This window comes from Crocuta crocuta, unplaced genomic scaffold, assembly GCF_008692635.1.
Source record: "Crocuta crocuta isolate KB4526 unplaced genomic scaffold, BGI_CrCroc_1.0 scaffold154, whole genome shotgun sequence".
Classification (NCBI taxonomy): Eukaryota; Metazoa; Chordata; class Mammalia; order Carnivora; family Hyaenidae; genus Crocuta; species Crocuta crocuta.
In genome coordinates, this window is record NW_027530545.1 from 13,879,171 (window position 1) to 13,895,092 (window position 15,922).

The 15,922-nt window shown below is 33.5% G+C and overlaps 1 protein-coding gene across 1 annotated transcript in view; it reads left to right on the forward strand.

Moving 5' to 3' along the window:
* LRP1B (LDL receptor related protein 1B) overlaps nt 1-15,922 on the forward strand; it is a 1,854,983-nt gene that overhangs the window by 1,143,030 nt on the left and 696,031 nt on the right. Inside the window, exons 16-18 of the mRNA XM_077767810.1 lie at nt 1,046-1,186; nt 5,425-5,550; nt 12,637-12,753. Of these exons, the coding sequence (XP_077623936.1) occupies nt 1,046-1,186; nt 5,425-5,550; nt 12,637-12,753 (384 nt within the window). The remainder of the gene's footprint in view (nt 1-1,045; nt 1,187-5,424; nt 5,551-12,636; nt 12,754-15,922) is intronic.

The window sequence follows — 15,922 nt, forward strand, 5'->3', positions numbered from 1 at the left end:
GGAAAGATTGGCTTTTATTTCCTAGCAATAATCCAACTTTTGATAATTAAAATCCTTTTTAGGTCCATGAAACATAAACTGTTTAACCATTTGCTACATATTCCTGTCGCTTTGTAGACTCTATTGAATCCATTCAAAGAGAACAATAACAATAACAATAATAATAATAATAATAATAACAACAACACTTTTTGTTAATGTTTTTAATGTTTGTGTTTGGAAGAGAAAGGTGATGGGGGGAAGGCAAGGAGGAGAGACAGAGAGAGAGGGAGACACAGAATCCAAAGCAGTCGCCAGGCTCTGAGCTGTCAGTATAGAGCCTGACACAGGGCTCTAACCCACAGTGATATGCTGACCTGAGCCAAAATCTGACACCCAACCGACTGAATCACCCAGGCTCCCCTAACACTTAGAACTTGTGAATAAATCCCAATTAACTGAATTCCTAACATTTGATTAGAGAACATGGAGTATATAGAGAAAATACTGCTTTGAATCTGCATGTATAGTGAGATAATTTTGATTAACTTAATACTTCCGTGAACATCTAACCAGACCTGAGTTTTTCCAATCACTTCCATGCCACCGAATAAGTTTGATGATCACTGCTGTGCTATTGCCTTGTCTTTTCACTTTGATTAATTTGGGGTGCACTTGTCTGTAAAATTAACATAGTAAAACTTTTTGCCGTACCTACCCTATCAAGGGTCATGATGATAATTGAGATTATGAATGAATCCCCTTTAAAAAGTAAAACTACAAACTAAACATGAGTATGAGGTGGTATTATGTTATTATTGTTGTTATTTATTGGTGACAGTTGCTTAAAATAAATCCTTAAAATTCTTAGTAATTATTTTGTAGAAAATTCATTTTTTCTCATTTCTAGAGATGATTGTCATTGCAATGTTAAGATGTCTATATTTTCAATAAAATAAAATGACTCAATATTGTTGTTAAAATGAAGTTTATATTGTAATGAACTGAACAGAGCTAGTATTGTTCATTAGCCTTTGATCTTTTTCTTTTTTTTTTTTAACTCTAGTTAATCCTGGAGAAGTATTGCCTCACATATGCAAACCTGGAGAGTTCCGCTGTAAAAACAGACACTGTATCCAAGCTCGCTGGAAATGTGATGGTGATGATGACTGTCTAGACGGAAGTGATGAAGATTCAGTAAATTGCTGTATGTTCTCCTTCAAGTAATATTTATTACATTTTCCTGAGTCTTTGAGCATGTGAACTATCAAAGCAGTTTGTGAAATATCTAAAAATATCTTTGATAAAAAATTGAACTCAGGTTTTTGTTTTGTTTTGTTTTTTCCCCTAATCATCCTTTTGTACAGCATGGACTTTAGATCTGTCTTCTTACATGGTTTTACAGCACTGTTTTTCTCAACCTTTTCCATCTTTAATGTTGTAATTTTAACCAAAAAGGACTCCAGAAGTCCTTTCTTTCCCTGTTTTGTACTGCCAGTGCCACCACACCATTGTTAGAAGGTTGCTTTAGGAGATCCTTTTGGATCTCTGAATTCAAAGATGTGGAAAATCAATTTAAACTCCCTCAAGTCAGAATTACTCATGCAGAAGGTCACGATCCACTCCATTGCCCTTTGGCATCGGAGCCTTGAAGAAGATCCAAGGACACAGACATGGTTTTGGAACGTGTCATTACCTAACTTCACTGGCTCAGTACATAGTAGGAGACACATATGGGGCACTCAGATAGAAATTCAAGATCTGATTTTCTCCCCTTCGGCTCCTATTTAGCTGCTTGTCATTTCCCACAGTAGGAATAATTTCATGTTTCCAGTTAGGATAAGGAATTGTCCCACCTATGTGGAAAGAAAACACTTCAAGAAACACGTTAAATAATGTTTTGACAATATATTTGATTAGAGTCCTACTGGAGTGGCTTTGAGATTTATAAAATCTTTTTACAGGGAGAAAGGTACGTGATGGGTATATGTATCTTTAGTCTTTTAATTCGACCTAGATAAATTATTTTAAAAAGAAAATTATTTTCCTTTCACCTGATGATATTTTCCAGAGTAAAATGGCTGAACTAATTGAACTAATAGTCCATTTGCTTTTCTTTCTTTTTCCTCTGTTTTTCTAATCAAGACTGTAAAAATAAATTTTTAAAGATCCTTTGTTAAGAATTGACAGAATTGCTCCCTCTCTCTCTGACCCTCCCCTGCTCATGCTGTCTCTCTCTCTCTCTCTCTCCTAGAAATAAATAAAACATTTTAAAAAAGGGTGTGTGTGTGTGTGCCTGGGTGGCTTAGTGGGTTAAGCGTCTGACTTTCGCTTAGGCTATGATCTCGCGGTTCGTGGGTTCGAGCCCCGCGTCGGGCTCTGTGCTGACTGCCAGCTCAGAGTCTGAAGCCTGTTTCAGTCTGTGACTCCCTCTCTCTCTGACCCTCCCCTGCTCATGCTGTCTCTCTCTCTCTCTCTCTCCTAGAAATAAATAAAACATTAATAAAAAAAAAAAGAATTGACAGAATTGGTCTGGACATCTATATAATGAAACTATCTGCATTTGGGGACAAACTCCAAGAATATGGGCTTTTAAAAAATATTTCCAGTTATGTGCAAATACATAATACAGAAATTGTAATTAATACATGAATGCTACTTTACCTTAATTTTCGAACATGGACTCTGATTTCAACATTATGTGCTTTATATTTTCAACCTTATGAATATCTATATTATAATGTGTGAATCCATAAATAACATATTACATACTAAATTGATACAAGTATACAAAAACTTCAAAGTGGGAGGAGCATTTCATCTAAGGAGAAAGTGTTTTTTCTCTACTTTTAGACACAAATGATGTAGTATTTATTGATTAAATTGATTGCCTCATTCCTTCTGACTCACAGTGTTTATTCATGGCTTTAGTGAATGTTCCCTGTGTATCAGCTTCCAGTGTAGTCAGAAAGCACCTATACAGAGCACAAGTATTTCATCACAATATTCACAAGGTAGTCCTTTAGTTTCATGCTTCCCTCTGTATGACCGTTCTTTTCACCAAATCACAAAGAAACTCATTTCCTTTATGAGCATATGGGGCATTGAATTTGTACTCTTAATTGTAGTGTTAAAATTCCTGGTCAGGATTTTTTCCTTGATTATTTTCATAACCTTACAAACCACTACCCAAGCCTACAATATGGGCTTTTTCTGCAGTGATTTATTTCACATATAGTCCATATTGAAGTAATTTTTTTTTTCATCTTTAACACCTGTCAATCCTCACTGAATAATACGCTCCTATCCTCGATTAACTCAGCAAGTGCCCTGATATTATTCCTACCACCCTTGCTCCCTTAATTAAAGCCTGCTTTCCATACTGCTTCCTGAGTTACCAGTATCTATAGAATGAAAGCTAATCTCATTATTTCAGTAAATCCATAACCAACAAAAAGTCCACTGAGTCACATATAAAGTGCTTCATATTATGACTCATGTTTACATTTTCAGCCTTACATGCCTATCATGAATACACTTACCTTCTTTGTTATTATCAAGGTGGACTACAAGGAGATCTCTTAAAAAATGTCCTTCTGTTTCTCTCCTCTCTTCTGCAATCCATGGTAAATCACCATAGTTTACCATTACCTTTATAGGGAAATCTTTTGTGAACATCAAAAAAATCTTCTTTATGTAGCCCAGGTGCAGTTAAACATTTCATGTGTATTTCTTTATCATGATAGGTACCAAAATGTATTGCAATTATATGCTTATTTATCTTGGTGCATCTAAGAGGTGAATATCTTTATGAGGAGATGCATTATGTGGTAGCATCTCTGTAATCTCAGAGTCTAACACAGCACCTCGCACATGGAGAATGGTCTCTAAACAAATGGGGCAATGGAGAACTACACATCTCTGGCCACCTTCCAGTGAGATGGTATCTTTTCTAAACGTGCAGCAATTCAGACCAGCAGTATGATCCTGAGAGTCCATGGTTAATATTCCAGCACTGTGTAAGTCATTTCAGAGGATTTATATTTTAAATACTCCTAAACTTTGACTTTGAATTCTGTTGTCAATCCACTTTCTATCATTTAGTTTCTCAATTCCAAATCACAGGGCTATGAGTTGTATGTATGCCTCCTTTTTGAACTTTGATTTACATCATTGATGAAACCTACAAAAGTCCTTGATCAAGCTTCACTGGAGAATTTTTGCCTAATCTTGGTACTTTAAAATGTTGACCCTCTAACATACTGAATGACTTTCATTCTCATGAGCAGCTATTCTTGCTCAACTCCCTGAAGTGAGTAGAATATGTTAATATGCCAGGAAACATAAGGCTTTTCCCCCTATTTTTTTCACTATGCATGAATAAAAACTTTCTAAAAAAGTGATAAAACACTTTCTCACCTAAGCTACTTTAAAGAAACAGTGTTTTGTAGAAACTGGCTGGAAAGGCATACATTTGCTATGCAACAGCATGATAAAATCACTGTTTTTCAAATCCTAAGTAAAACTAATACCAAAATTTATTTTTATCATACAGAAGTGCAACTATTGGGCACAAGGAAAATTACTTCAAAAAGAATGTGAAGTGGTGAAACAAATACTGAGGAGCATGCAATTCAGTTAGGAGTTCAGCCTCCAGGATGCAGGAAAAAGAATCACAGAAGGTTAACTTTAAGATGGCCTCCTGCTGTGCTTAGATATTGGAAGTTTAATCCTTAGCTGTGCACAGCTTCCCATATGAGGATTGGCCTTCTCTTCAGTATATTTTGCAGATGCATGTTTATATTTTGTACTAGGGATAAAAACTCATGATGGTCATTTTTGTTATTAAAATTATGCAGGATCTCATATTTAGTGTCAACTTCAAGTCACAAGTGATGCATTTTTTTTTTCCTTCCAGTCCTAAGAAACATTGAACAAAACATAACAAACTTAGGCTTAGTTAATATTTCAAAAAGTACTGAATGGGTGTGTGGCTTAAGAAAATGTATGTTTAATATATAATTGAATTATTTGAAACATATTTGTTATGTTTCCTGTTAAAATTTGAGGTATTTTAAATGTTCTTGGTAAAAATTCTGAAATTGAGCCACTTGTGATAAGGGATGGGAAACAAAGTTAGTGATATAGTTGATTTTAGTGAAGACATGAAAAAATTAATATATTTCCTTTTATGTAAATTAATATATTTCCTTTTATGTAAGATTTAATTTGGTGTCTTCTATAAAAGTATTCTATTTTAACAGAGCCAAGAATATTAATACTTTCTATAAACTATGAAACAATGAAATAAAGAACCTATGGCATTTATTATACTATAATTACTGTGACTTTTCTGTAACTATAACATAAAGTATCATAATTTTATCCAACTTGAAATTATTAAACTTGCTTATTCTCTTCCTCCATCCTTCCCACCCTTTCCAGTCAATCATAGCTGTCCTGATGATCAGTTTAAATGTAAAAATAATCGCTGTATCCCCAAGAGATGGCTCTGTGATGGAGCTAATGACTGTGGAAGCAACGAAGATGAATCCAATCAAACCTGTGCAGGTAAAGGTTTACTTGAATATATACACAGATGCCTTCCAATGTTAGTCTCCATAAAAATGCAGGGCAATGCTTTGAACCAAGCTGAACCTTCCTAGGGCTGATAATCTGATCATTGTGGTAGTAAATGAATTCAGAGTTGGATGCTAGAATACAAATTAACTTTTACTTAATTCTTGGGCATGACTCTGCTTTCCAAAGTAATTTGGCACTTTATCCATATGGGTTGACTCTCAATACACTACTTAGACAAGATTGTCTCTACTAAATCTTAGTTGGCATTGGAGGTTGAGGTTTGTCAGCATGCTGTGATGTAGGCCATCTCACAAGGAGAACTTGTGTGTGTGTGTGTGTGCATGCGTGTGTGTGCGTGTTTTGTTTTGGTTTGCTTTCCATTGAAAAAATAATCTATGTATTTTGCTTATTCTGCTGTAGAATACCTTTATAAATAGTTTTCTGTTCCTGGCACATTGTTTATGTGGGGGTAGGTTGTTTTATTTATTTATGAAGTCCCAAGATCATGAAGCTTACTTACATTTTCATAAATTTATCCCATTGTAATAAATCTGTGAATCCCTAATCAGATTCTCTTTGAATGAGAATGTATAGCTAGTGGTACAGGTTACAACATACTGCCAGAAAGGTCATGATTAGTCAGATAAGTGTTGAAAAGTAATATTGACTAGCAGCAGACTAGAGCCACTTTCTAAATAATAAAAAGTACTGTATTTTGTGACTCATACTGATCTGACTGGTAAAATATTTTTTCAAATATTACATACTGTAATGTCAAAATGTATCAACCCTTCCCCTTCTCTCTTTGCCAAAATAAGTCTCACTAAATAAAAATTATGATAACCTATTAGTGAAAACTGTAGAGTCGTCATGTAGAGAAAAGACCCAGAGCTCTAAACGCCTGGTTTGTACTCTCGGTTGGGTACTGGTTTTCTCTTGGAAAGGCTTGTAGTTCGGTGCACTGCAATTTCCCTGTATACTTCTTGTCTCCAAGAGTATGAACTAACTAAAAAACATTTCCTTAACAGATTTTCATTATTTACTAAACAACAATGAAAGAGCAAGACTGTTGTCATTCCATAATCGTAACCTGCATCTTATATTCAGTTCCTTCCCCATAGTTACGTACTGCTGTGGACCCTTGGGCTATTCTCTTGTCCCTATTGTCTCTGGTCCAATATTTTAAGGTAACTGATTATTTTCAAGATAGGCTGTGGTCATGTAAGGCTGTGTTACAAAGGACTACCTAATCAAAAGGAACTTCTAGACACTGTCTAGTCCTTTTCTCTCCCTTTGAGCCCATTCATTTCATAGCCAAGGGCATGGGAGAAAGGACTTGTCATAACTCACATCAATGATAAGACTTTAGGGGAAACTCAATGTATGATTTATTGTCCAAGCCCAATATCTTGTTACCAAACTATATTATCCTGAGTATCAGTTCAAATTTTAGGTATGGTTAACTTAATTTTGCCCAGGTTGTTCTTACAATTATAACTATAATTTACAATGAAGAATCTTTTTAGGCTGGTGCAATTTTATTATTTTTTTAAGGTTAAGGTTTAATTCTGAGACCATGTTTTATTACATCCTAAAGAGATAGGTCTATTTTCACCTTAGAAGAAGAGGTGTTGATGATTCAATTCATAATACCATGTCTTTTTCATTTCTATTAGACTTTTAAAATCTAGTTTCCACATGATTTTCAAAGGCACATTTGGGATTAACTAGCTACTTTTAATAGTAAAAGTAGAAATGCTATGTACAGGAACAAATCAATGTTAATTAATCTTAATTATTAAGGTTTCTAAGGTACCCCATACTTATAGTCCACTAGGAAATAGGGCACAGTCTACTTGTACCTAAAGTGCAACTTTTAGTGATGCCAGCTGAAGTCTGCCAGTCAGTACTAGGTCTCCTTATCAGTATATTTATAATAGATATTATGATCACTGTATGCCTTAAGAAATTGAATAAAAAGAATGAAAAGAAAAACAAATGTACCTTTTAGCTTTGAAAATTGTGTATGTTGTCATGTTATAGTATTTTTTGTTTTGTTTGACCAAAATAAATACATAGGTCACATAGTTCATCAACTGAAAAAAATATGTCAAATTCATAGATAATTTCCCTATGTGGTCCATTAGTATATATAGGTACATACATGGACAAGTATCATAAATAAAGGATTTTCCAAAGGGGTATTATTTTGTAATTGATTCCACTATCCTGTACCTTTTATGATTGTGAGCCCAGTATATGTAAAAGAAAACCCTGTCCCACAAGAATCTAATTTCCTATTTTGTTACTTTGGTATCTTTCCTCCATGAATCTACTAATTCAGTAAATATCTGCCATGATATTTGATATAAAATAAGGAAAAAATACACTATATCTATCCTTAAAGCTGAATTAAGATGGTAAGAAAAGCGTGTAATCAGGTCATTCTAATGCAACATTCAAAATGAACTACTAATAGAAGCACAAGAAAGCTAATTTAGTCTTTGTCTATCTAGCATCACTTCCTGAGGGAGGTGATATCCAAGCTAAGCTTTAGAAAGAAGGAAAGAAAGAAAGAAAGAAAGAGAGAGAGACAGAGTCAGAGAGAGAAAGGAAGAAGAAGAGAAAGAGAAACAGAAAAAGAAAGAGGAAGAGCAAGAGAAAGAAAAAGAGAAATGTGAATAATAGTTCAAGTCATTTAATTAGGGAAAATAATCTGATAAAATTAATAATTGGCAAGCTTGTGAAATAAAAGGGACCCTTATATACTCTAGGTGGGTATATAAATTGGTTTTCCGTGTTGAAAAGCATTTGGTCAAATCCAATCAGTGCAGACGTGTACCTACCTTCAGGTCTATAATTCCATTTCTAGATTTATACTCTTAATACCTATGCACAAAGAGATGTAATTAAGAATTTCATTGTCCTAATGCCAGTAATATTGAGAAATTAGAAAGGACTCAAATGCCCATTATCAGAAAAAATATATATCCACTATAATTAAAACCATATATATATATAACTATATGAAACTATATATGTAACACCAAATATATGTATGTTCACATATATAACACCATATAGTGTTATGTTCACATAATAGAATGCTCTTCACACTTAAAAAGAATGAACAAATATCAACAGAAATTAATCTCAAAAGCAACATTAACCAAAAGTTACAGATTATAAATGATGTAGTACCACTTGTATGAAATGTGAAAATATAAAACAAGTCTATGTGTTCTTATTGATTTATAAATGTGTAAGAATGGGTTATAATGTGGAAATAAAAATAATAAATTAAGGATAGTAGTTATGTCTAAAAAGAAGGAGAGAGATATAGATGGAAAAAAGTACACAGGAGATTTTAAATATAATACATTTTTCTGAAAAAAAAACCTAAAATAATCTATAGTAAACATAGGAAAAAAGGATTTGATAGAGCTATATGATAGTAGACAAATGTGAATAGTATTATTTCTTATACTTTTCTAGGTGATAGAAATAATGGTGGGGAAAAAAGGAATGATTGATTGGCATAGTTCCTGAGGGTGAGGTCAAGTCCATAGAAGATAGTAGGGGCTTGGAGGGTATGCTTGGAAGAGGAAAGAGCATATATACAGCAGACAGNGATGATACATGGATGCAAGCCTAGTCAATTTCAGATGAAAATTATCCACAGAATGGAACTTAATTAGATTCCATAATACTTATTTTTCTCATATCCTCCACAAATTTTGAGTAAACTCAAACTAGATAGATATAGTTGAATTAAGAAAACCTGATATATTAAAAGTGAAACTTCTTTACAAAATTGAAAAGCATGTTTTGATACGACATGTTTTTAAGTATAATGCTTTGGTTAAAATACAGCAAAGGTAAAGTTTAGGAATAACATATGAAGCTCTCTTATCTTCTTCCTCCTTAGTGTTCGAGTGTATTGTGGAATTTCTCACTGCTACAGGATGGCAGGAAACATATAATTAGTGAAGGGTAGGAAAAATTCACGTTGTGACAGTAGATTTCTCACTCACTGCTAGATAAACAATTCCACGGAGAAAGTGTAAATTTCCTCTTCATTAGAGCAGCATTAGCTACAGAATTAGAGTGCTCTAGGGTCTCTCTGCTCATCTCACCTCCAAACTAATTTAGATCGGATGGTGACAAGAACTGAAAAAGTAAAAGTTGTGTCTTTTTGATATAAATCTAGTGAATACAAAGCAATGATTTAGTCATTTTGATTATATCATATGGACAGACAATACTTATAGATTTATAGAATGAAGCATTTTTTTTCTTATCGAAATTACTTAAATTTCCTTTATAGACTAAGCAGAGGATTTGTCCCTGATTAGAATGGACAATGAATTCATATATTCTCAGGACATATGATTCCTCAATAAGAGGAGTATATAAACCAGTAAATACGCTTTGGAGTAATAGGCCATAACAGTTTCTTAAGCTTCTGAGTTAGTGAGGTGACACACACATTCCCACACCATACAATGTGTAACAGGTCCTTAGGGGTTGTTCTCATTCTCTTTTATAATCATTTTGCCAATCCTCATGAAAGAAAGCAATCTGAGAAAACTTTGCTAGAATTAAGCCTGACTGACAAGGAGGGACTACTGTGACATTAAAAAATATATATCAGATAAAAGAATGTTGGAATATTATATTGGGATATTTAATATATTCTTATTATAGGTCAATTAGAATTTAATAGAAATGAAATGAAAACATGTGATGATATATCCTTCTTTAAAGCAAAAACACAATAGAGACTGAAGGAATGAAATAAGTAGGGAATGAGGGAAGACAGTAGAGATGTAAGGAAGAATGAAAAGTAGAGAAAAGAAAAGAGGAAGAGAGAGATAAAAAGGAAAGAAAGAACGGAGAACGGAAGGAGGGAAAGAATGAGGGGGCATGGGAAGAAGGAATGGAGAAAAAATTGAAAAAAAAAAAACTTTCTTATTACATTTCTCCTAAATCTCAAAAGGTAAAAAGTATTTACTGCAATCAGTGAAACAGTACAAAGACATGTAAGAAAAAACATGAATTTTCCTCATGACTCTATGCTCTCTCCTTCCCACCAAGTAAACTAAATGCTAACATCTTCACCCTTCTCTAGGCTAATGCTGTGTATGTGTATGTGTACACACACACACACACACACACACACACTATATATATATATATATATATTTCTTCCAAGTAGATATAGTTCTATTGAAGTTACCTAGAAACTTTCTTGATTTGGTCTAAATGTTAGAATAATTTCATGGAAAATCCATACAGTTAGCCAAGTGAGACAACAGATATTTAATCCTGCTTAAAATTTCAACATTGAAAACATTGAAAACTTCAGAAGTATACATGTTTGTTGAAATACTTAAAATCTAATAATGTAAAATACTCTACTTGTAAAATGGGAAAACCAAATATTATATAAAATGTTTTAGGTTCAGAACCTTTATCCATATAAACAAAGCAGAATACATAGTGTAATAATTTTCTGGAATTTCTAACTTATAGACCCTGAGGATAGAAACGGTGCATTAAATCTAATATGCCCAATCAAACCAGTAATTTTTCATTTGTTTTTCTCAGGTGATCTTTTCAGTGTTTACCTATAATAGATACACATTTTTACATAGCAAGTACACTTTGCTTAGAAGGAAATAAGTACCATATAACTTTTAAGAAATTACTTTAAATGACCTATGAAACTCTGATTTATGGAGACCCATTATAGTGTGTTTGGATGACTTGTCTTTGAAACACTCTCAGTTTTATACCAACTGTTAGTTCACTGGGCATTTTGATGAAACAGAAACACATCCTTATGATTCTCAAGCCGAAAAGAGACGGAAGTCTATACACTAGGTAATGTTCTCTTATCATAGCTATGGAAATTCTGACTCTAAGTGCTCTTCATTTGTCCAATCCTCATCTAACCCATATGGGTTAGAATCCCCCACTTATAATGTCCCACTCTTTTCTCAGATCCAATAAAAAGAAAGGGTGGTAGGAAACTGATACTCAAGGAAACAAATCTGTACCTCAGACAGACAAAAGAAAAGAGAATCAAACACTTAAAAAATACCTAATTATAAAAGCATGTAAGTAATGCCTGGGAGAAGAATTAGGGTGGCTATCTAGGATTTCACGCTTTCAGAAGTTGACCTGACTGTAATAGAAAATGGTAATCAAATTCCTTGTAGAACAATAACCCCTTCACTGAATAATAAAAGCCACTGCCTTTGGCTAACATAGAAAGTTTCTATGTGTGTGTTCATTGAAACCCTTGAGAAAGGTCAAAGCAAAGCTTATTAACATACTTTGATTAAAAAGTTATATATTTTCTTTACATAAGTGATGAATCACTAAATTCTACTCCCGAAACCAATATTACACTTTATGTTAACTAACTAGAATTTAAATAAACACTTGAAGAAAAATGTTAAACATTTTTATATAACTATGCTGATAAGTGAATTTTAAAAATCCATCATAAGGCTAAATGTATGTTTTAGAAAATATTTTCTCCATTCTTGTTTCATATATTAGATCATTTAGAAATGAAGAAATAAATGCATTGAAATGTAGAGGACAAGAACAATTCTGACCCCATGATTAGAAACTAGATACCCTAATACAGTTTCCAAATCCTTCCTACTACAGTACAGCAAGTTTTCTTAGTTTATCGAAAAACACCCTGCAAAATTCTTTTTTGTTAATTAAAAGTTGAATTAAATTTACTTCAACCATATATTCATAAGCATGTGCCAGGCAAAAATTGTAAAATAATGAATCCATAGCTTCCTTTGTGGAAATGTGTGAGGATTACTGAATATCTTCTCATTTAGCACTGCCTTCAACTGAAGGGCAAAGCGTGTGAACTGTAAAGAAGATGAGCAAGTTGGCAGTATCAAAAAATTAATAAAAAATTACTTTAAAATATTTTATCTAATAAAGTAATAGAATATGTTATTGCAAAAGAGTTATTTCATCATTTATTTTATATGAATGTTGTTCAAAAGGCCTTATTTGTACCTTAATGGATTATCTTAGCCAGAACATGCCAGGTGGACCACTTTTCTTGTGGAAATGGGCGCTGCATTCCCAGAGCATGGGTGTGTGACAGGGAAGATGACTGTGGTGACCAGACAGACGAAATGGCATCTTGCGGTAAGTTGTATGTGAAATATCCTGTTAGCAGAGACTGTGTCAAAGAGAAAATTGTGTCACTATTATCTCTCTTAAGAGGCTATTTATTTCCTTATAAATCCCAGTTAACAAGGCAAATGATCTGTTAGCATTTTACCACTGCGTTTTAGGTCCAAGTGTGTATTTTAATGATAACTTTGGAATATATCCATTCCATGAGTCAGTAACCATATTCTCAGTTAAAATAAATGGATCCAAACATTGAATATTATATTACAAAAGTTATTGTAAGCCTAATATGGCATTCTCAAATGTTCATTATTGTTAACCTTATGTCCGTAATGATTCTTTTTTTCAAATAGAGTAGCTCATTGAGTAGCATTTGGACTAAATTATGAGTACATGTTTCTCGTTGGCATGCTTATGATATATCTTGGAGCAATAATCAATACAGGCTGAGATTACATAGTTGATAAACCATTTGTTTCATTTGCATTAAGTCATAGAATTCTGTTATTAATTTGAGGTATTTTTGTTAATAGCAAAATTTCGAGTCACTTTCAACTCATCCTCCTACTTTTGGAAGCAATATTTATTGTTACATAAATTTCAAATTTAATTAGTCTCATTTGTACCCATGTATCAATAGATTTCATTATCACTTATCTCAATAATATATAGCAAAACATAGTAAGGGATTGAACCAGGTTTTTAAGAACTTGTGCTGTTAGGCATAGCTATAATTTTTGAAATTACTAATGGGGAAACATATTAGATATACATAGCACATTAATTAACACTATAATGCAATTGAGTATATATATTTTAAATAATGTAACTAAATGTCACAATTTATTATGTGGGGAAATTGAAAACAAGACGACTTTGTTTTAACCCCTCAATTTAAAAAGCTCTATGTAGGGGTTCCATTCCATTATCTGAAATTGTATTTAAAAAATTTTCCAATACTAGACTATTAAGTCCCAGTAGATATTAAAATTTATAACCCTTGAATAAAGTATAGATAAGTAAGTTGTATGGATCGACACTGTAAAGAAGACAATAGCAGTGTTGAAGAAGAAAGTAATGAGACAGTTACACAGTAACAGTCAATTTTACATTTCACATGTAGAATTTCCAAAGCCTGGCCAGTTCAGGGATTCAAACAGCGTATCCTTTTCCTTTCCGTTCGTCAGACTATTCATGTGGCTGGGTCTGCATCTAGGCATTTCTATTATTTAGGAAAACTTGATTTCTTTCCTGTTCTCAGAATCTCCTTCCAGAATATGCCAGAAGGGTAATGAACAACCTGAAAACAGTAAAGATAAGAAAGTCCATAACATTACAGAATAGGAAAATAAATAATGAGTTTATTAGATAACTTCAATTAGGTCTTTGATCTGACTTGTACTTTCCATGAGATGAGGGAAAGAAGGGTTGGAGGAACTTCAGACACATGTTTCTTAGTGAATATCTGCAATAAATCTATGAGAAACATACTATTGTCCAGATATTACATATAGGGGAATCAAAAGTTAGAGACATTTAACAACTTGCTTGAGATCACAAAACTAATTAAGTAGAAGGACCAGGCTATAAATCCAGCTATACTTGAAACTAAAACTCAGACATTTCAGGATGACTTTGTATGGGAGTCATGGATTGGGTGCAAATTGGGAGTAGAACATGCCATTATACATATCCATATCTAAGACTCTCTTATTTAAATGTGCATATACCTGTGAGTTCTGTTCATTGTTGGGTTGGTAAATTTTTTAAGATCTCCTGGTGCAGGAGAGCCATGATCTAATGTTTACCTATTTTTTGTAGTGTAAATACTCCTGTCATGGCCAGTATCAAGTTGCCCATGTGACTTTTTGCATGTGGATTTCAGAAAAGATGTTCACTAATATATAGTATTTCCATAATACAGATGTAATAGACATAACTAACTTCAAGAGCAAAATAGAAGTCATATAGTTTAAGTAATGGATGTATGCTTAACAGTTAATTCTTAGAATCTTTGAAAATTTAAAAATTGGTTCTTGCAAGCTAGTACAAGATGCCTCCAGTATACCACTTGATATGAACAACTGTGAAATGTAGTTGTTAGTTTGCTTCTGAAATAGAGCAAAATTTTATGGAGTGTCAGTCAGCCACATGGGTTAGTCAGTCTCAGGACCATTCCCCCTTTATAAGAAACATGTCTCTCTCCAAACTTGTTCCTCTCTGTACTAACATACATTTATCTTTCAGATTGTCATTATAAATAAAAATTTATGTCAGTAAGAGAAGCTGATAGTAAAGCTCTGGTAGACACACTATCACTTTTAAAGTTGTAGGAGAAGCGCACCTGCATGACTCAGTCAGTTAAACATCCAACTTTGTCTCAGGTCATGATCTCATGGTTCATGGGTTCAAACCTTGTGTTGGGCTCTTTGCTGACAATTCAGAGCCTTGGAGCCTGCTTCTGATCCTCTGCCTCCCTCTCTCTGCTCCTTCCCTGCTTGCTCACACTCTGTCTGTCTGTCTCTCTCTCAAAATGTAAATAAACACTAAAAAATTTTAAGGAAATATAAAGTTCTAAGAGAGAATAGCATGGATTACTCTCATAATAGAAATTATCCATGCATTGGGGCAACTGGGTGGCTCAGTTGGTTAAGCGTCAGACTTCAGCATAGGTCATGATCTCATCCTTTGTGGATTCTGTGCTGACAGCTCAGAGCCTGGAGCCGGCTTTGTATTCTTTGTCTCCCTCTCTCTCTCTGCCCCTCCCCCATTCACACTCTATCTTTCTCTCTCTCAAATATAAATAAACATTAAAAAAGTTTTTAAATGATCTGTGCACTAAATCCAAAATGACAAAAATATTATAAATTGTTTAATTTACTGCATTAAAAAAATCACTCTCCTTGGCAGTAATCTAGAAATGAATATAGGTTCAACTAATTCCCAGTTTTATTAAACATAATTATAACATTTGGACTGATCATATTTTAATTTTCCCATTGGAATTGCCCAAGTTGCCATAGGTTTAATCCTACTGGAAGACTGCAATCACTCCGTTTTTTTGTTGTTGTTGTTTGGTTGGTTTTCTTTTTGTTCCATGGACAGCTTCTGTTTTGTTTCATAACTACTGTTTTTCACTGAAATTAGTACCAAGATTTGGATTTTAAAACATGAGAATGAG